Genomic DNA, 23918 nt, shown 5'->3' with positions numbered 1-23918 from the left:
TATAACGTTTTGCGCTCCACTGATAAAGGTATTATTTACAATATCATAAAAAAAACTATAATATTTATTCACACACGAACAAATAAAATATAAATATCAAAATACACGATGCAAGGATATAATTATGATATCAGCGGCATTAAAGAACATAAATACCGGCACTTTATTATGTTGCACAACCTGTACCATGTGTGAAATGTTCAAACAATATTCTACTCTTGTTACCCTTTACTATAATTAAGACGATACTATTTATTTATTTTTTAAATATGGAACGTTCTTTTTATGTGCCTGCCAAGTATAACATTTTTATCACAAGGCTTTCCAGTACTAGCAAAAACATGATGGCAACAAAAAGGTTGTATAATAAAATAATGTGGGTAGTTTTGAGCGGCTACATTTTGTTAAAATGCCGTAATCGACATTCATTTGTGCCTGTTGTGTGTCTAATTGATAGTTAACGTTATTTATTTAAGCCGCATACCTACCTCGAAGCTGCAAGTTTATGGTTAAATTGAAGAATTCACGATCGACCTCGTTGGCAACTATAAGGAATTTTATTGAGGTAATTGTAATTTTTATAATATTACTATTTTAATACTTTAGATATTATTCCTCTTTATATATGACTGCATATAAATAAGAGTTCGTAAATAATACCTTAGTATATTTTCCAGTGGCTTGTTATTTAAATTAAAATTAATGAGCATACACATGGCTTTATTCATAGACAATATGGTGTCATCAATGCAGTTGCCTCGTTATAAACCTGAATCCATAGACAATAAGTGAAGTCTGCAATGTCCGATATTAGATAATATTTAAATTATAAATCAATGCCAGTTAAGCATGGTCCATTATTTATAGGTGAATAGTTAAAATTTACGTTTATTAATATGTATGAAATGAAATTTGTAGGTCAAAGTCGGTGGCTAGATACCATCTGCATTAACCAAGTTGGAATCATTTATGAATACGAAGTCTTCTTTACTTATATAGCATTATTTATTAAACTATATATTAAAGGCGATATGTAAAATAAACGTAACTATTTTCGCTTTACTTATGTAAGGCTCGACAAACTGCCTATGTAGGCGGATAGCTACAACTGTTTTAAAATAATTTCAAACATAATGTCCTTTTACTGCAGCTGTTAAATATGTAATACATACTACTTATATGTAAATATGTACTAGACTTTTTATTACATTTTAATACACGGTGTAATGTTGGAATATTCTGACGATCTAACTTTATATTGAATAGTCTTCGTTGTACATTGAACGCAATAATTGAATATAAATTTGATTTACATGAATATAGTATTCGATGTATTGTAAATCAAGCTTGTTTTCGTTTAACAAAACAAGTATAAGAGTTGACGGTTTGGTGCGGTCGGTGGCCGCAAGGACGTCGGTGCGCGGGCGGCAAGAGTTGGTTGTTAGTGTGCGTGCGATCGTGCATCTCCGGCAATGTCGTACGTTTCCGAAGTTTGGCGGGGATTGACGCTGAGAGTTAATGCTGCCAGTTTTTAATGTTCTCCCTCTCTTGGTAGCAATATTAATATAAAAATTGTATTTAATATAAATATGATTATGTTACTTGCTCAAATGTTAAAAATGTTAATTTATTCATTTTATACTAGATATTGTAATTCATTAATTAAATTGTTTAAAATTTGAATTGACAAAGATTTTTTTTAAATTACATGTGTTTTTTTTTCTCTTTGATGCTTTATTTATTTTTATTATTTTATCAATCTTTATTATAGTTTTATCAATATTAACGGTTTATCACTTTATTATCGCATCGAAATCAATGTGTGAGATACTAGCAACACTATCTATCAGCCGAGGTAAGGCGCGCATACGGTATGTTCATTCAACCACACACACATTGTCGCGTACTTCGTAAAGTCGAGAGCGTGTTGTGGGTTGTGGCTCGGTCTGCAACTTTTATTGTTTTTTTTCTTTAACTTTCAAGTCCACCAACCGCTTGTACGGTCGTCTTTACCTGCGGCTGTTTTAAATTATAAACTTTTATTCCTTATACCTTTTACAATACTCTAGTGCTAAGATAGTTTTATGTTAGTAATTAGGAAGTGAAATCGGCAAAAGACCAGATGTTTTAACGTAATACATAAACTTCAGTGTCAACAATCAAAACAGTGTTTAGGACAAGTTACTCTGAGGCTTTTCGTCTTGTGATGCATTATACGAAGCTCTAACCGGATATCCAGGACGAGAATGGGCTTCATTTATCGTTGTTTTAACTCGATTTTTTTGAGCATCGCAACTTCACCTACATTACATTTATGGTAAGTAAAAAGTTTCGTGTTTCGTTTCGTAATATTCAACTTTTTCGCGAGTCGTCGCTTAGTTGCTTTTTTTTTTACGATGCATCCAAGATTTGTCTCGTTTGTTTTATAACATGTTTAAAAGTTGCGGGGGCAGGTTGAAGTTTGCGAAACTATGGTAGGCTGTTGGGCGTAAGCCCACGCGTAATATAGTAGTGAGGTTTATAGAAGATTAAGTGTTATAGTTGTGCCATTAATATTTGTAGAGTTATAAAAAAACTCGTATAATTCACTTTTTGAAAAGTTTACGGTAATATTTAATTAGTTTTTGCAGATGTTCGATAATTATTTTTGCAATAAGTTATATGTGTATTTTCGTTTTATAATTTATGCGTAACATTGTATATAATTAAAACTCAAATAAAATTTGTAATTATACTGTAACAATTTCACAAACAGAAATAACATGTGTCCTGACCATAAATAAACACAAACCATACATTCATTTTACAATAGGAAAGAAAACAAAAGAAAGCTATACAGCCCGAGTGTTATGTCTTCATTTAAGAATACAATGGTAACTAAGATTGTTAGGCATCTTTCAAGTAGACAGTTCAAATAGATGCAAATTGCTTACAATGAGTACAATATGGAGTCATTATGGCCCTGTGCAATTTAGATGAGAACAAACGAGTGATTTTGAAATTACTTTCGTATGTATAATCACCTTTAATTTATTTTGTTTATTTTGTTTATTGATATAAGCTTTTAATATATGTATAGAAATAATATGGTCAAACTATTGTATAGATTTCAATTTACATAAGTTTTATTTCTTAAAGACAGTCTATATCCAAAAAAATAAAAAAATTATTGCAAAGAAAGTTGTAAGAAATATTTTTTCTCAAGTACTCCCTGTACTTGTCTTGCATATCCGGAAAATGTTAATATAAAAAAATACCTGATTATTTTGATTATTATTTTTTTGTATTTTATACCCTATAACGTAAACAAAGTATGTTTTCACATTATTTTCATAAATATAAAATTGTCATATATAAATAATGTAAAAAATAGTCCAAAATCCCCATAAGCTATACACCGCCCATGTTGCATTACAAGGAGCTAGTAGGTCCGAAGTGTTTGGTACCGAGCAATAATTCTAACCAAGTCCAGTTCCGTTGAACCTTTCCTTGAACCGGCGGGATACCGGTTTTAACGCTGACCTTCCCAACCCTATCATTTATGGTCCTCCTTAAGACACCCATAAAACATAACATATATCATTAACTTAGCTATTACTTTAAAATTTTAATATTCCTTACAAGTTACGTACATTGAAAATGGTTCGCTAATCTTATCCGGATTCCTTATCTTTATTACAATACTCACTGAAATAAAACTACCGGTATTTTACATTAGAAAAATATATATTTTTAATCTACAACCATTTTTGATACAGCATAAATTATAATTGAACAGCCTTAGGTACGCTATAAACAGGGGGTTATATTTTATAGCTGGTTAAAAAAAAGTTTATAGGCGAATAGGTAAGGTTATAGCTGGTATAAAGTTTGATCGCGTCCGTGATCTTAACCAGAACAGCTTTGATCGGGTTGAACGACACCGTTCGTATTCCAAGAAACAGTAGCTCCTTGTGTTCGATGGGTTTCTGTGAGACTTCCATTGTTCCTATAGTTTATAGGTAATCGCCGTTTTGAGATACGTTAGCTCATTGTGACCGACATGACGGCGAGCACGTAGCTTTGTACAGTGGTGCAAAAAAATTTAATAATACAGTAATTTTTTGCGTAACAAAGCTATCGAGGCTTTTGTTTTTATTTACCAAACAAAGTTACAACCAAGCCAGTTAGCTTAGATAAAAACTCTTAATAAAATCTTCTTAATATTCGGATCTAATTTCGTTGTTATTAAGCTTTGCTAGAGATATGATGGCAAGTATAAGGTCATAAGTAGGGACCTTAGATAAGCCTTTTTTGATGTTATTAGCATGCAACAATTCGTTTGAAGTGTACTTGTTTCTAAATATATTATTGAGACATTTTAATTCTTACATAGAAATATTAAGGTATTAAAGAAGGCATGGGTATGAATTTCATTAATTTGGTAATTAAGGATTTCTGGATGAGCGTCTTAACAAGTAATGAGAAATTTAAACACTCCTGTTAATTGTATGTAATCATCGGGGCGTATCATGAACCGTAGTTTATATATATAGGAAAAAGACTATATATATATATATATATATATATAGTCTTTTTAATGCGAGCGTACTCAGTAATTATAAGTTTTTTTATCAGCTTATCAGTTAAGAAGTTTACTACTATGAGTAAACATGTTATCAATGTCGGTCAATTGACTTGATGCGTCTTATCAGTTTTAAGTGCTGTGGAATTATCTAATAAACTTTCAGTATTTACTTTAAAATTACAGTTTTGCAATGCGTTAAGGGCTGTGTACGGTTGCTTGATTTAAAGAAAAAATCATCTTCAATGAGCCTAATATAATAATAAATTTTCATAACCCTAATTCATATATATATATTCATGTTATTTTAAAATCAAACTACAAGAAATTTCATATTTTTTTGGAGTTTAGTGTTTTTTTAGTGACTCCGTCCTTGACTTCGAACCCACAAAAAATATAAGAGCTAGAATATTCGCACACGTTTAAGAAATGTTGCCATATATCTTTTTAGATATTGTTTATTATATAAATACTGGTAACCCTGATTTTTAAGTCCAGGATAAAAAGCACTTATCAGAACAAACACTTAATGCTGGTAAATATCCCGACCATCGACCAATATCAAAACAGATCTCGTTATCGCGACTACTGAACCAGCCACACCTGTTGCTGGATGCGGTAAAAGCATTTATTTATAGATTTTATAACTAGTCATAAATATTCACAAATCGATTATGACTTAATGTTTTTTGGAACTAATCTTCGCCACTTCCAGTAATTTCGTGTCTGTGCAGAAATTTCTCAAATACGTATATTCTATATCAAAAATGTTTAAACGGAAATGTCTCGTTGCCCTCTCATTATGTGTTATGGCGGAAGCATAAATTTGCTAGTGAATTATATCATTAACCGACTTCTTAGTAGCAGGTAATGTATTTCATATTAGTATAGTTGTAAACACTTAAATTATATTTATCAAATATTCACGTCATTTAATGGATTTATATTAAAAAATGGGTTTTAATGAGCGTGGAAAAAAATATTCTTATAAGGATAATTTTATGTACTATTTGAAAAAGATCTAAGAACTTATCGTAAGTACAAGTAATTGGAAAATAATAAGTTTCTACTTTTGTCCGTATATCACACCTAACAATTACAACCATTTCGATCGCCTTGAAACTATGACAGTTTTCGTTAACTAAAACTCATGATAAGCTCATTACTTAGTACAAATATAGAATGTAAAACGCTATCGTATTTGTATCTATCAAAATTAACGATTGCCTAATAAATAGGCCGCGTCTGGCCAATCGAAGAGGTAATAGGGGCAATAATTTAAAGTTACTTGCATTCAACTATAAATGCTTATTGGTTAAAGTGGTACATGTATTACTCAAATGTATACATACAAGGTTTTAACAGCGACTTCGTCTACGAATTTTGTTCAAATAATTAACAATGAGATTCGAAAAAAATGTACATGCACACAAAACGGCAGTTCCATCTTACGACTGTCTCATGACTTCAAACATAACACAACTATAAGACTGTGTTTCCGCTAGTACTAAACTAAATTATATGAATGGATATAGGCTATAGTTTATTTTGATGTATTTCCTACATTATTGTAAAGTATCGTTGATGTAAATTAAGTAGTTTTTAAGTTGAAGAGTTAAAAACGTACACATCCATACAAACCTGTACTTTAAAATAATAGTGGAATACCTTGATACATATAAGTATTGTAAGATCAAAGCTAAAACATTCTCATTCTAAGACTACCAAAGAAAAAATTCTTTAAAAATCTTCAAGTAACATCGCATTAAGAATCCAAGAACGTTTAACAGGAACCTGGCTGTTAAGAACATGAGATAAATGTTACGTATCAAAGAGAAACTCCAATACTATTAAGATATATTAATTTGTCATACTAATAGGAGATCATGCGGAATTCAACAGCATTGATTGCTAACAGGTGGTTTATAAAAACAGGATTCCGGCCGTAATTACACGAGAATATTAGAGACGGATCGTTTGTTGTAAAAAAAAAATACATCCTCTACATACTGGTTTTCGTGTAGACTTTTTTGGAGTAATATTTGGACTGACTTTGGCCGAAATGTGTTTTTTGTTTAAATATTTAATGTCTTATACAAGGACGGTCAACATAACATATTGTTATTATATTTAAGACGTTTTATATTAAAATTTGTGATAAGAGATGTTTGTTTAAGTAAATTTTAGCGTAATCGGAGTTTTCTTTAAAGGTCGCGTCAAACGTTTGATGTTCCCTGCGTGATACAGTAAATAGTTTAATATATATAATTGGACAAATTACACTATTAATATTCTTCTTATAACTACATTAAATCAAGTGGTTTTTAATGTTAAACTTCGAGTCTATTTACATTACTAGAACGCTATCTGGCATCAAGCAGATAAAGTCGTAAGCAAAGACACGTGAAGGCAAAGTCAAGATAACAATACACAGTACTCTAAGTTGTGAGTATAGATTGAAATTTACAATACATTAAATAATAAAACAATAGGTAGGTGTAGTAAACAATTTAATGTTAAATAAAAGTAAAATTTTTGGGAAAAACTGCGTTTTGTATTATTTTAAACTACATATGTACTGCTAATATTTCGGTCACTTTGCAGCAACCGTGTCAGAATATTCATATACAAAGTATTTTTTTGGTATCGACCTGTAACTTAATTACACAATTTATATATTATAAAAGATTTTCGCGAATTAAAAAGAAAATAATTTAAATTACTAAATTACTTCTATAACTGAAGTAACAATAATAACAATTATATTCTTGTGTGACATTTAATAATATCTTATTTCATGTTAAAAATCCACTTGAATTTTCAATTTCAAAATCAAATTTTTTTATCAACATAGGTTTAAAAACAAATAATATCTTAGAAGACTCGTAAATTTCAAATTTTATTTAAAGCCTACTAAAGTTCATAACAAGGCCCTTAACGTCTATCTCAATTGTTTAAGCTCAAAGAGATGAATACGGCAGTAAACATGAGTAAACTTATTTATAGAGTAAAAGTTCTATAAAATATCAATATTAACAAAGTAAAAACCGTTTACTTATAAACTGGAATGAGCAACAAAAATCCATACATTAAAAGATACATATACATACATATATTATGGTAGTAAATTGTATTGTATTTTCATGTTTTTTTTAAAGTGGAGAATCCATTAAATGACCCCTCTTGTCCTGGGTGCAAGAGGGAGTGTCAGACTCCTACTGACTAAAACCCCCGCACCTTCTTCTGCTTCGAGGCCGGCCGCGGTACATCATTGCGCTTGCACCCGCAATCCGGCTTGAAATTGTATTGTATAAGACTATAAGTGTGCGTTTTGTTCCAGATTGTTGTCATTAAGTGGTCAGGATGAGTGTAATATACAAAGTGACAGCGATCATCTTGCTTGGAGCTCTCAGCAAGGGGGAGTTACCGGAAGACGAATTTAGGATAATTAATAGACAAGGTATGTATGAGTACACCAGTAATATGAACTACGTTAGTTATATTCCCTACAATAGTTGAATCCAAATACAGTATCTTTTATATGTTACGTTGTAATAAAAACATATTTCCCCCAATACTTTTTGTTACGTTTCTTTAATGATCCAAATTCTAAATCACTCGCCCACAAGACGGTGTGAGTAAAAAACTTTATAGGCAACCAAAGTTATTCGGCTATTGTTATTATTTGTGTTCACGAGCGTAACATAAAATATGGCGGTAATATTTTTTTTTTTAAGAAATAGGTGCTGAGTAAAAAGGTTTCTTATTTTGTAATAATATAAATAGATGCATTAAAATTTTAAACACATTTGTTATTTTTAATATAGAACCGTATAACTTATTGTCTATGATTTGACACGTGGCCTGTAAACTTGGATTTTAAATTTAAATATGGATGGCTTTAGTCGGAGGTTTTTGGCCGCGTCTGAGCTCAATAAACTACATTTTTTATATTGGATCTTTTATAATACCGTTATAACTCTGTCTATGTAATAAGAACATAGAAATTTTATTATTACATTGTCGTAAACGAGATTACATTCTTATAAGAACTTCTGGAATATTTATATGATAGCGTAAACTTGAGTGTTTTAAACGAATGTTTCTTTAGACTAAGTATAATATGTTTCTAAAGTATCTAATATAAGTCATAATAAATTGTACACAAGATATGGTCGCTATTAACGGACCTCGCATATCTGTAAAAGGAAGTTGACAAACCTAGCCAATATATCGCAGGATGTCGTCTGTAGGAATTGCACAAGACCTATGTACCTACCACGAACTTGATTTGTTGCCAGCTTTCAAAATTACTATGTAATGTAATTTTTTTGCGGGGAAAGTTTTTTTTGTGGAATTTAATATAAAAGTTTTGTGTTTGTTAATCACGTAAAGTGTAACAACATTTCGTATTTAGGTAATTTTGATGAATAACTAAAGCCACGGGTAAAATCTGTTCAACATACATATTAATGTCAATCAGGCAAAAGCAAAGATAAATAAAAGAGATTGTCACAAGGTCGAAGTTAAATTGCCACCAATTTATATATAAGAATAGTATAAGCACATTTTTTTGTTTCATTGTAGTATAATTAATACTATTATCAGTAGTACTATTAGTTTATTAGTACTATTAACTTTGATTATATTAAGAACATAATTTATTAATAAACAATGGTCCAAGTCTAGACGACAAGACAATAAATTATAGTACAATAGACAAGTTATAATTCCCAATAGTTTTGTAGAGTACTTTATCTACCTGTGCCGTCTCAAGGAAAGCAAATAAGCGTTTTACGAACATATACCTTACCATATAATTTGCTGGAATGTTTCTTGTTCTTTTATGCTAAAATATGAGAAATACATTTTACGGTTAAATAATATGTATATACGTATAAAATTAATTGATGTTGCGAGCGATTCCGTGTGAAGCAACTAGTCAGTAATATAATAACGATTGTGTGGTGTTTTTAAAATAATTATACACCTCTATATGAAAGGTGTTTTCTAATAACAGCGTTTTAAGATTTCTAAAAGCTTTTTAGTATTCATGTCATAAACTTCTCTTGTGGAGTTCAATATTTAGATTTTGGAGGATTACCTTTGAATAGGCAATGTGTTTAATTGATTATATTTTGCTTATTTGTTTTGTTTTATATATGGTAAATAGCATATTGTTTTTGGATGTATACAGGATGAGAAAATTAAGGAAGGAGTAATAAATTATAGAAAAAATACAAAAAAAATTAAATAATTCAGTACTACTACACATTTAATTTTATTCATAAAACGTATTAAAATAAACGTAAATGGGTGTTGGTTTTAACGAAAAATTCGCTGAAATTTTAGTTAAATTAACTTAATAACATATTGACATATAAATATTATTAGAGTCGAACACCATTGTGGAAAAATATATGGGTCGAGACAGACCAACTAATAGGAATGAGATTGTTTGAAGAGTGACTTGAGATGCTGATAGGTAAAAGCTAATAGGTAAGGTAGAAAATAAATACGCTGTAACTCTGTAGTGAATGTGAGCTGAGAAATCAATAGCATTGCAAGCAATATAATGACAATAAATTAAAATTATTTATTATTATACTAATAAATTTATATTAAAATTACTTAGTACTATGTTTAATGTTTATACATTCGTATATGTCAACATTAAATCCAAAAACAAGGTGATTTCTGTTACGTATTTACTAACAATATTTGCATATTATGATGTCTGATTCATTTAGTATGTGATTATATCTATTCGTGAACTATCGATTTAGTGATCGATTATAATTTAAATCGATTTTATACATATACGTAATAATATTACTGTAAATTTTAAAATAATTTTATTACAGGTTAACTTTTTATTTTTATTGTTACCTGATTATGACTAACCAAACTTTTATGACCTTCTTATATAATTAATAAAGAACATATGATTTTAAAGATATGTAAATCACCTTATAATAAACAAAATTATTATTTTCTTTGTTGTAACATATATTGCGTTTGTGATTTTCAAATAATCAAGTTTTTTTCCCCGTAAATTTAATATTTTTCATTAAAGAGGTTTTAATAACATTGTATTATATTCATTTTATGTCGCTATACACGAAGATTCATTTAAACGAAATCAATCGATAACTTTACTAATTAAGAGGGAACAAATTTATACACATACATACATATGGATGAGATGAGATAAAAATTATTTCATGGCGGACTTATAATTAATAGAAACCCATAAAAATACATACATTTATATATAATTATACATAAATCCTTATATAAAAATAATATAATAAATGTGTAACATATGACTGTTATTTCCAGACCTGCTGGCGTCTGATAGCGATGTCTTTGAAGATAACACCAGCAAATCATTTTCACAGCTGTTGTTCGATGTAGCGAGAGACCAAGTTATAGTGGGTGCTAGGTGAGTTATCGGGATTGTATCAAAAATATTTATATTAATGATAATATATAAATAGAGTAATTAAAATGAACATAAAATTAATGTTCACAGAGTCAATCAGTAATAAGTAACGCGTCTTTGAATATATATGTATTTATATAAAGAAGTGCTGACATAATTCAACTAAGATCCCTGTACAGTCAATTTATTTAACGTAACCACACTTACATAATAATAATATATTAATAATAATAAACAAGAGTCGCGGTGGCCTGGAGGTTAAAGGACCGCCTCTCATGCGTGAGGGCGCGGGTTCGGAACCTGGCAAGTACCAATGTGATTTTTCATAGTCATATGTACTTTCTAACAGTATTTAGACGCCACTGACGGACGGTGAAGGAAAACATCGTGAGGAAACCTGGACTTATAATTTCAAATTATAAGTTTGAAATCGCCAACCCGTCTTGAGCAAGCGTGGCGATTAATGCTCAAACCTTCTCCATGCGAGAAGAGGCTTATGCTCAGCAGTGGGCTTCCGATAGGCTGATGATGAATAAACAGCTACACGATTTACATATGTACATATAGATAACTTACATTGAGAATAGAATTATAGCTTAAGGATGTCTAAGGTTTTTTCACACATTTAAATGAAACTAAGATTTTGGGGTACTACGCGTTTTTTATTATATTATAACTAGATAATCCCGACGTTTCGGTTCCTTTACAGCTACGTGATCTCGTTATTGATGAGTGAATTAATAATATAACAATAATTGCTATTAAACAAGGTTAAAATTAAATTAAAGCGGACTAAAGACAAAGGAGTTTGTTGTCTAATTACGCGGTTTCCGTCTTATGACACAGTATATTTAGTAAAATTGTGTATAATAACACTATTTAAGCATTTTCCGTTTTTCATTTGATAACCTACGTCAATACCGTGTGCAAAGAATTATGAATGAGATACTGCAAACGCTCCGTATGTCGTGACGATGCAAACTCGTGCTAAGCGTAAAGTAAGACTAGATATTTTAATGTTCTCTATAATGATTTTTTTTTATTTATCTTGGGTATATTTTCCGAGTTATCTTTACTATTAGTATTCAGACACCACTGACAGGCGGTGAAGGAAAACATCGTGAGGAAGCCTAGACTTATAATTTCAAATTTTGTAATCGCCGATCCGTCTTGAGCAGACGTTGTGATTAATGCTCTAACCTTTTCCATGTGAGAAAAGGCTTATGCTCCGATAGGCTGGTGATGTTTTATTGTGTTCTGTAAAGCATAATATCCTTATGTGCCAACAGTCATCTTCAATTCTGACAGTTTAAAACGATTCTATCAATACTTTGAAGGTGACACAAGTATTATGTTGTGGACTAAATGAAGAACGTTTGAACTGTAAGTGTTCATGTTAAAATAAAAACTAGTACTAAGGCAATCCAAACGTCATTTCGTGTATTAAAAAAATGCAATCTAATAAGATAAATACGATTATAATATATTTTAAAAACGAATGTATGTACCACAGAAGTAGAAACGTACCTCACGTTTTTGGAGTTGGTTTATTTTTATTGTATATGATGAAACAATTTCAGAGTCAAAAAAAAAATTTCAATCATTAAAATACGATTTTAAAGATTACATAATGTTATAAAGAAACGAATCACGAGCTTTTAATAGTCTTTCATTACACGGTACTAAAACATACAGTTAAGGTTTTTTTTGAACATCTCAATATAAGTAAATGTATGTTTGTTTACAGTTACGCCACACTGACGTTTAATTTCGTTTTTACTTAATAAATATCGCGTTACCGAGTATACAAATACACGAAATATGAATGTGGAAGATAATCAATTAAAACAATGATTTCTTTTTATCACCTTCTAACAAAATCGAACTTTATTTTACGGATACATTCGTACATTTATTATTTTATGTAACATTTTAAAGGCGTGACCACGGGCGGACACTTTCTTCGGGTTTGAGGATGATCATTGCTGCTTAATGTAACCGAAATTTCGGTTAAAATAATATTTTGACTGCTCGTTATATGTCCTACTCTTCTAATAATATATTTACAAAAAAGGAATTATGGAAAAAATGCTATAATTTTGTGTTTTTCTTGATCCAGGTCTTAGTAAAGACCAATATAGATTACTAATTTTTGCCCGCGACTTTGTCAGCGTAAATTGCAGAATTAGTAATATATAGCTTTTACTCGTGACCTCGTCCGCATAAGATAGTTTTTTGGATAGTAGTATGAAAAAACCTGAGCTGTACTTTTTTATACGTATGTTTGAATTGCGTTGAAATGGGATAAGGCCGTACTAAGTGTGATTGTCATAGGTTAGGTTAGATTTATACATTTTAAGAAGAAGATACGTTACTGCAATACATTTTTATATACGATGTTTTTTGTTTTTCCTTCCTTGGCCAAAAAAGTAAGTTTTCCCGTGGAAATGCGTTGTTTTCCCGTGGTTCAAAGTAACTCATGTCCTTTCTTAAGGCTCAAACTATCTCCTTACTAAATTTCATTTAAATCTGTTCAGTAGTTTAGGCGTAAAAGCGATCGGCGCGCCTGAATTTTCCCATGGGAATGCGTCATTTTCTCGGGGTAAAAAGTAGCCTATGCCCTGTCTCGGGTATTAAAATATCTCATTACCAAATTTCATGCGAATTGGTTCAGTAGTTAAGGCGTGATTGAGTAACAGACGGACAGACAGAGTCACTTTCGCATTTATAATATTATAGTATGGATTTGACTATTTTTGCGACTATTATATCAACAAAACAATTATACTTTTTGTTTATAATAATAAATATATTATTAAAATTTAATCAATTAAAATTATTTATTGTTTGAAAACAAATTAAATTAAATGAAATATCACGCTCTTATATCAAGGTTGATAACTTCGTGTACTCTGTTGTGGCGACGTATTTTTTTTGATTCGTTCAAATGTTTGCTGAGCGTTGTAACAAGATAGCGTTTATAGGAACAGGTTCGTAAACGAATTTAAGTTTTGTTTCTGAGAAATTCAATTTTTCTTGTATGAAGCTAGTAAAGCATTAGATTGAGACATATGTTTCAAGATATGAAATTTAATTAATTTTTCTATGTATTATATAAACCTAAATAAATAAGTGTTCCAATCTGTTGTATAGTTTATGTAATTTTATATACAAAGAGTACGAATGTTAGTTTTATTACTGTGTGCTCTCAAACTTCCAAGTAATGATAAGATCAAATGTACGGAACCAATCGGACCGAGCCTGTAACGGTATCGTCTAATGCATACTAAACACTTACTGGAATAGAACTCACTATGACTGTGAAGAGTGCGAACTGTATTTAATTAAAACATCCTTACAACCCGTGTGAATACAGCTTAATAAATACGTAATTTAATACATTGTTTACAAACAATCTTATCTAAATTACGTGTTACACAATTCATATTTTTTAATATATGTCACGTAAGATTTTTACGTTTTTGTTCTCGGTTGTTTACAATAGTTAAACAAACGATAAAAACTTTCATTAACTTTTGGTTCGATCAACATTTCGTGTGTCTATAAAAGCAGCAACATTACTCCGTTTTAATCATTCCGTTGTCTATTTCATTCCTCGTATTGTATTCGTCACCGTAACACATGATATATTTTATTCGTTCATTCATTCGTTTCTCAAATATTCATTCGCGTATCATTAATCGTTTGTAGAATCATTCTTTCTTAACGAAATTTAAATATTTTTATGATTCTATTGTAACAGATCGAACACAAAGCTAGTGTTTACATTGTTGGCGTATGTCCAGTGTGTTTCAATTAATGTTATCCAGTCTCCATGTCATTAACTACACATCAAAGGACGTTAGAACTTGTTTGAATTGAATTCAAACCTGTGTTAGCTAGAACATTCATTCAAACTTATATTTGGTAACTCCTAATTTCCCTACATTACGTCAATAATAAGAAAAATAATATCATTCGTGTGTTCATACGATAAATAAAATAATTAAATGTTCCTTTGTATTCGGAGGAAATAGTGAGACTGCCAGTAGATAATGAATTGCAACATCGGGCTGCATATTTTATATACCATACAAAATTAGTAATTTCTTTTAAAAATATGAAAGATGATCAAAGGAGTTTGACTATGCCAAAAAAAATATTAATTAAGACACCTTAAAGTTGGGAACACCTGTCATGGCTAGTAACTTGTAGTTAAACACATTTTTAACTTGCATGAAACGCATTGATGGGTTATCTGTATTTGTTTATAGAGTTTTATCACGCCACGTGTCCTATCTCAGGGTCGATGAACCTAAACTTTTTCCATGATGTTAATTGCTGTACCACTTGCTGCGGATGTGGAGGAAATAGCTGGAATTGTTTTTAAATACTCGGTAATCCCATACTATATAACGACTCAGTACAGCGGAATATAATTAAACAACTGTTAAGAAAATTCACATATTTTCTACTTAAATTGGCTTAATATATATATATAAATAAATAAAAAATTTATATTCATAGTAATGTTAATTTTATTATTTCAATAATTTATTATTGAATAAAATGTAAACGCTGCTCGTTTAACAGTTCTTAGAACGATTATTTTATCATGGGACAATAAAATATATTATCAAGTATACATAAATGTATGTATGTTTGTTAGATTCTCACGTTTATACAAAACCGACTAGAATTCCCTTTTGCAATCCGTCTCACATAAATTATCAATTAACAGCTAAACGCCTATTCAAGTCAAGGGTACACATAAATTATATAAGTAAAGAATTTCTATATAAATTTAAAGAGAAACCTGGAAGGTAGAAAACATCTCAATGTGATTACTATTAACGGGAAGATAGCTAGAAGTAATATATAGAGAAAAAATGTCGAGAAAATGTCCAATTAAAAACATCTTCACGAGACTAAACCTATATACATACACGTATCCTTACTCGTTGTTTATATTCAAAATATAGACAGCTTCTCATTAATTTGCGTTTATACTATCGATATTTAATATTCGAAATTTAAAAAAATCTGGACTATAGTTAAACGTTACATTTATGATAAGTTTGTAGTGACATTCATTAGTTTATTTAATACGAACCGGATACCTTTCTGTATGTAGAGTGACAGTAACTTGTGCTAAGTATAAGTTTATTACTAAACACGTTACGTCTAGTAGAAAGTTAGTGTTAGCGTAGAAATTGCTTCTATGTCGAATAGTTTCGGACCTACCGTAACTATGCAAACAATTAAACAAACCCGTTAATAATTACGTAATGTTACGAAACTCGTTTAATATGTTAATATCATTGGTATCGCTTAAACTTTGACCTACTCGTTTCGCTTATAATGTGAATAACTTTGTATTATAAACACTTTATTTGGCTGTATCAGAGGGTTCACTTAAAAGAATAATGAATCAGACAGTGTTGACGCCAATAATGTTACAGAACGGACGATGTTAATGACATTTTATATATTTACTGGTATTTTTTCGGTGTACTTGTGAAATCAAACTACGACTATATTTCTTCGTTTTTATATAATGAAAAATGTAACTGTAAATTTTAATCTCAAATTCGTAACAAGCTTCAAATTAAATGAAATGAGTATACATCGACTTCATAGATGTTAAATTTATGATTTCACTAATTCTTGCCAGCTAATCCCTCTGCTTTGATACGGATTAATGTAGAAAACCTTTAATTTTACAAATATTTTCTACCTTTAAATAGAATAAATTTAACTTTTAGCGTTTCATTTAAAAACGAACAAAACGACATTCATATTTTTGTTTCTTAATTATTTTTAATGTAGTAATACTTATATTCACTTCTAAAAACAGCAATCTATGACCGAGTAACAAAAAAAAAAAAAAATCGAAAAATATATAAAAAATAAATACATTTTGTTTTGTAAATAAAATTATTTTGTTGTTAGAATGCTTTAATAGATATAACTTGTATATTAAAAATGTCTTATTTATTAAAGAATTTGTTTTAAACAAATCCCCGGCTTCAATTAACCAGCCAGCTATTTGAGTATGTTTGATCAATTGCTTCGTATCAAAAACTGGTCCAATTACTATTTATTCGTAAGACTACCGTTATGACTTAATGGCAGTTTGTGAAATATATTTATGAATTAATTATTATTAGAATATTAGTTCACTTGTTAAAAAATGTAGAATAAGTAAGAATTGATTTTGGAGTATAACTTTGTTTTAAGGCTTACATGAGATATGAAAAGTTTCCGATGTCTTCGAAATCTCACTGTCTATTAAGTCTAATATTTACTATCTTTGGCTGATAAAGGAAACGAATTTGACATACTTTTACACATTCCTTAAAATATAATTCTGTGAAAATAAAATGTAGCATGCTGTAGACTACACCCAAGTTGGTGACACAACGAATGTTGTGGAAATTATTTTGTATGTCCTTACCAATATATAAAAAAATATTTTGTCTATGGAAGACTAAATGCTCGAAACCGAATCTAACTTGACTGTTTTTTTTTTTATAAAAATTCAAAAAATATTCTAGAATTCCAACTATAAAATTGACTAATAACAAATCTGATTCTGAGTTATTGAAAGTGTTACGAATTGTTAATACTTTTGAGATTTTAATAAAAAATTTGAGAGATGCAATAAATTTAATTAATGTGCATATCAATTACGGTTTTACGTTTATATGATTAGTGTCTATTGGAAATTTGATTACGCTATTCTTATAAATGGCCACATTGATTTTGATTCCCACGATATATCAGATGAGACTGAGTATATGAATGAGAAATATGCTGAATAAAAAGGAGTTATTATAATAATATTGTAAATGCGTAAGTTTGTTAAGACGTAAAATCCTTAATGACTTTTGATGAAACTATCCCGTGCCAATCTTTGTGCAGGAATTTAATTTACCCCTAATCCACAGACTGGTGTAATGCGACATGCGATAGAGAATAAATCATTTGTAAAACCAATATATAATTATATGGATACATATAAAATACATTGTACATACTGAGATGTTAATTTAGACAGAGCCATTATATAATTTGTCAAATAGTTCTAGTAATATTAAAAAAGCGAAAGTTTATGAGGATGTATGGATTTTTATTGCTCTTTCACTAAAAAAATTCTGAACGGATTTTTATGAAACTTTCCAATGTTGTAGTTTAGACATCAGAATAACATATAAGTTATAATTTATCCCTTTTTACTGTGTAGTTTCTGCGGGATCACGGCATGAGATTTGTATTTTCTATGACGTCACATGACACAAACTTTAGAAGGTACCAGTTGGTTTATACGCATTATGTGGTTGGTCTTTTGAACCCAATTCCGAATTCCACGCGGACGAAGTCGCGGGCATAAACTTGTATGTAATAAAATTCTTTTATAAGGAGCATACTTATTGCAATGTTGTAAATGTAGTCAAGAGGTTCTACCAGTCGTAGATATGAAACTAGAGAGATATCGTCATTCCGGTTCCATAAGTCGAGCCTTCGTCTTGATTTAGAAGTGTTGTTTATCATACTATCAGAATGATAGCATTTGTCTTTGGTAATTACGATAATCTAACATCTAACTGGTAGGTGTGCGGACTCTAATTTGAATTATGTAGTACATTACCTTAAGATTTACTCCTTATAGTTACAAATAATCACATTTAAATTACACCAACAAGCTTTAAGTCCATAATATGTTATAGTTTATTACATTATAACTTCATATTTCTTGCTTGAAATTATGTTGCTATAAACTAATTTACCTTAATATATTTAGACTATTTTTTTTTATTTCCCAACGAAAACCATGAAAAACATAAAAATTTCAAACCACGTTGAGTGTTGCATCATAATTCAATGAGCTCCAATTCCCATCTTGGTATTGCTCTAACGGATCGTTTCCTAGGAGTTACTGTACCTGATATGTGATGCGTGTACATTACACTCTGCAATACAACACCGCGGTCAACCGCTTGCTATCAACGAGACATTTCTATTACGATATCATGACAGAATTCATTTTCTGTTATAATCTATCACACATCATTACGTGTCCGTTCTAATTTAATTGAAATAAATCTAAACATAATTATACCTTTGAATTTATTTTATATTCATATAAATCAAGTCCGCTACGGAATATAGTTTGATTGCATTTTATTCTTAGCTCAGTGGGCGTAAGACGATACCTGACTTATATTTCATACTTATGCACATATTTACAATGAAAGCAAACACGTAAATGCAGTGCTATGTTATTAATATGTTCTGCGAAACGTCGTATCTGGTTCTAATGATGTTGTTTGTGTACCAACGTCGCTATCACGTTAATTTTATACCGCATACAATTATATTATGATGTTATAGCTTCGAGTTGTAGTTAAATTAAAAGTAATATGTTTATGTATTGATGAAATTATTCCTTTCAGAGACACGTTATATCGTTTGTCGCTACGCGGTCTCAGGGAACTTGAACGTGCGAATTGGCCCGCACCAGAGGGTAAGACAAAATTGTGTCAAGACAAGGGTCAGACCGAAGACAGTTGCCGCAATTACATCAAAGTATTGCTCTCTTACGGGCATAAGCTGTTCGCGTGCGGCACAAACGCTTTCAGTCCGATGTGCAGTTGGAGGGAGGTGTGTATTCGCCCTTATTTGATTTATTTATAGTAATTTATCATAATGACATAATGTCCCTTTATTATAGACGATTCTAAGTTTCCGTTCGGATATTAAATCGTATTTCCGGGAATATCACGTTTAGTAACTTATTTGAAATGAAATCAAAACATGTCTTTCGGGTAGGTATAGGAAAAAATATTTTGGCGCTGCTAATCGATGGTTTATTTTATTTTACTTATACAAAAATTTCACAATCTATAACAATAAAAAATCACAGAGATATGTTGGGGACAAATATTTCTAAACATCCTATTGCTAAGAACTAATCTATCTCGTGTATCAATGTTTTTATTCGTACAAATTTATCGATGTAAATTAATATACATAGTAAAAAATGTAACATATCATTAAATTATCATTGAATGAGTTCTATCATTACTCAGACCGGTGACAAATAGTTTTTTCCCGTAGAGCTTGATCGTATAACATGTTTTAAAGCAATTATGACTTTTGGTTAGTCGACATTAACTAAAAAATTAATTGCCTTTCGTGAAACACCAACATTATTTATTATTATGAGTTATGCGTTCGTGTGTGTGTTGATTATAGCGTACGTACACATTAAGTGCGTAAATTTACACTTGTGTGTGTAAAAATATGCACATGTGTTTGTAAATACGTGCTTACACACGTAAGCTGAACATGTTTCGCTAAAATAAACACGATCGTCAATCAATACAATATATAACTGTTGAGAGTTGTAAAATTTAAATACGTATACCTTTTCTGGAAATCGAAATAAAACCGATATGGTTATGATAACCTCATACAGATGATTTAAACAGACGTACTTGATTTATACAATCACCTTTTATTATACAGCCTGCTTTCATTACTGTTTCATGACACTATAAAAATTAAATGTTTATCGATATAATTTAGTGATGTACTCCATAATTGCAATTTTATTTAAGACGCAAACAACAAAACAAACATAAATTCGAAACACTTCTCTTAGCGGCAGAATCGGAAGCCTTGTTTCTTTATCTTTCTCGAATTTCCCTTCTCTTTATTACTGACAGAAAGGGTGATATTGTACAAGGATATCTGAACCTAAATCCAAATGTAATACTTCTACTGACATTTCTTATTTAAGGAGTTAAAAAAAAGGACGAGAGAGAGAGGGCATATGGAAGCTAGGCAAGGGTTGTGAGGCATCATGTTGAAATATGAACGCAGTCCCAATTTAAATATATTTGTGAACGCATCCCAATTTGTGACTTATGACTGTAGACGTCGTCTCTGTCTCTCTCTCGAATAAAACCGCTCATCGTTGAAACCACGCTCCGTTTTATTTTTATTTCAATAATCCTTAATCTAGCTAGTCACTCCATAATCATACAATAGTTTTCATCACATCAAGGAATTTTTGAGCAATAAAAAGATACTGATCCTTTGTTACACCTATTAGTATGATCGAGTCCATGCATCAGTTGTATCGACTTAAACGAGCCATCATCAGCTTAAACCCTTGCGTTACATTTACCAGAATATCTGGAGTCGATTAATACTATCCCCAGTTTCCGGAACTTGTCCCACAATCTGGATCATATCAGTGCAATCGCTTCAAAAATGCTTTAAATTTAATTATTCCAATATTTGCTGTTTGAACTTAACATTCAACATCCAAAACCTCAATGATAGCACATTAAGTTCTGTCTATGTTAATTCTATGACATAAAAAAACGCCTTTAAATTTTCTCATCTACATTATTTCTGACGCCAGATCGAATCGATCAACATGGTATCGGAACTGGTGAGTGGGGTGCCCAATTGTCCCCACAATCCAAATTCCAATGTGACAGCCATCTTCGCCAGTACCGGCGAGTATTACGCTGGTACCCCAACAGATTTCTCCAGCTCCGACACAGCGATATGCAGGTTTGATATTTTGCATGGAATTTTAAATATAATTCCAATCGAAACTTCTAGATAGAAATAAATATGGTAGTGTGTATGAGCTGAACCCGAAAATAAATACTCTCAAAGTCTTAGTAATATTTCTTCATATGCATTGTTGAATTCTGAAAAGTTTTAATGTTTTTCATCAAATACATTAAAATTTTAAGTAAGAAGTTGTTTATCGCTGTTTCGAATAAATAAATTTTCATTTATATTTACTGTGATATTAATATTATCACACATTACTGAAAATTATGAAGATAATTTGAAATTAAAATATGTTTAATTTAAATAATGGTCTATATATATATATATATATATATATATAGACCATTATTTAAATTATATATAATATATAATATTATATAATATTGTTTTTATTTCAGGAGTCGTGGCGCTTCGCCTCGTGAGACTGGTATGTTGAGAACAACCCAGTATGACCTGAACTGGCTCAACGAACCGCAGTTCGTGGGCAGTTTTGAAGACGACTACTTCGTATACTTCGTTTTTAGAGAAGTCGCAGTGGAATATCTTAATTGTGGAAAGGTAATAATGAAACACGTGAATGTCGCTACCAGAATGCTTTAAATTGCTAAAAAAAGGAATGTCTTTTTTGTACCACAGATAATACAATAAAAAAACTTTTTATATCAAACAATAGATGGCGTTACTGGCAGTTAAACAAATACTTTTTTATTTTTATTTTCATATATCCTTCTAACAATAACCTTGGTCTATTTATAAATTTATATTGTACTATGAATTGACGATAATTCCAGAACACTACGTTTAAAATTAACAAATTAAAAAGGCATTGCTTACAAAAATTTTCACTTGTGAAATCTGTTACATAATGTTGTATATATAATGAAATGTTATATACTCTTACACCAATTACCTGGCAATAAGTGAAAAAAAAAAACAATAAATCTAGAATCGAATAATTCTGCTAATAATTCCTTGTTAATAGATTATTCATTTATTTATTTTTCTTTCAGACAATATACTCTCGTATAGCGCGTGTATGTAAAAATGACTCGGGCGGCCATCTTGTTATGAAAGACAATTGGAGCACCTTCCTCAAGGCACGTCTCAAGTGTCCCGTGCCAGGGGACGTGCCGTTCTACTACGATGAGGTCCAGAGCGTTGAATATTTGGCCCAAGAGAAAATTCTTGTAGCGGTCTTTACTACACCCACGTAAGAATTTTATAAATACCTATCAACCCTGCGTTATTTGGTCGTAGATAATATAAAAAATATTATAAAATATACCATAATTTTTTGTTTGAGTTGACATGATTCGTCCAATCTTAAATACTGTTTGATGATTTTTTACAAATAATACGTAAATTATTGACTTGTATGTTTAATTGATAGTTATAAGAAAGTTTTTACAGTTACCGTCGATTCAAATACAGACTCAAGAACTAAGATTTTTTTAATTTATTAGACAAAATTTTTCTTTCAACTTAGCACAACATGCAATATTTCATGACAATCTGTCCAGTTAAAGAGTTAAAACGTAACAAATAAACATACATAAAACGTTTTACAGAAACAGCATAGCCGGTAGTGCCGTGTGTATATACAACATGTCAGACATACAGATGTCCTTCGAGGGTCAGTACAAGGTTCAAAACTCACCGACCTCTACTTGGGAACCCCTGACACCAACAAGAGAAGCCAGGGAACACTTTAGATGCAACCCTGATCCCAGGTAATATTGGTATACATATTATATCTACTGAAACATACATACATACCTATTGATATAACAGTTCGATTTCACTTAAGTTAAATTTACAAATTTTACATACATAAACGAATTTTATACAAAATTATATTATAACTGACCAGTATTTTCAGACCCCATCACAGTATGGAGTACCACAAGTATCATTTAATGTACGAGGCCATACAGCCGATATCGGGCGAGCCGGTGTACAAAGCCATACTAGAAAGATTCACCCACGTCACAGTAGATGTTGTCACGACAAAAAATATCGCCAAGCAATTGGTCGTGTTCGTTGCAACCGAGAACAGTGATGTGCTGAAACTGGCAATACTGCCGCGGTACGAGGGCGCCTGCCTGGTCGAGATATGGAAACTCAAGGACTCCAGAGGCGGATACAACATACAGAACATGCAGTTCGTGAAAGATACGGTGAGATATTTATGTTTCTTTTTTTTTATAAAACATTATACCTTAGATAATAAAACGCCCGGAATGACATACTAGGGCTGATCGTATCCTGCTTGTGTGACTAATTTATTTTATTACTATTTATTATACAAAC

The 23918-nt window shown here is 30.7% G+C and overlaps 1 protein-coding gene across 2 annotated transcripts in view; it reads left to right on the top strand.

Moving 5' to 3' along the window:
• Positions 1 to 377: 377 nt before the first annotated feature.
• The window catches only part of LOC116774150 (semaphorin-5B-like), a 30484-nt gene continuing 6943 nt past the window's right edge, over positions 378 to 23918 (top strand). The window contains exons 1-9 of one of the 2 annotated variants that reach the window (XM_061523858.1): positions 378 to 565; positions 7905 to 8024; positions 10907 to 11009; positions 19466 to 19673; positions 21445 to 21599; positions 22007 to 22166; positions 22619 to 22818; positions 23177 to 23338; positions 23488 to 23785. In XM_061523858.1, the coding sequence (XP_061379842.1) occupies positions 7928 to 8024; positions 10907 to 11009; positions 19466 to 19673; positions 21445 to 21599; positions 22007 to 22166; positions 22619 to 22818; positions 23177 to 23338; positions 23488 to 23785 (1383 nt within the window). In that variant the 5' untranslated portion in view covers positions 378 to 565; positions 7905 to 7927. Of the gene's footprint in view, positions 566 to 1883; positions 2318 to 7904; positions 8025 to 10906; positions 11010 to 19465; positions 19674 to 21444; positions 21600 to 22006; positions 22167 to 22618; positions 22819 to 23176; positions 23339 to 23487; positions 23786 to 23918 lie in introns of those variants that run through there. The other variant, XM_061523857.1, reaches the window with a different exon arrangement.

Source organism: Danaus plexippus, chromosome 20 (genome assembly GCF_018135715.1).
Source record: "Danaus plexippus chromosome 20, MEX_DaPlex, whole genome shotgun sequence".
Taxonomy (NCBI): Eukaryota; Metazoa; Arthropoda; class Insecta; order Lepidoptera; family Nymphalidae; genus Danaus; species Danaus plexippus.
This window is presented reverse-complemented; position numbering and strand designations above follow the sequence as displayed.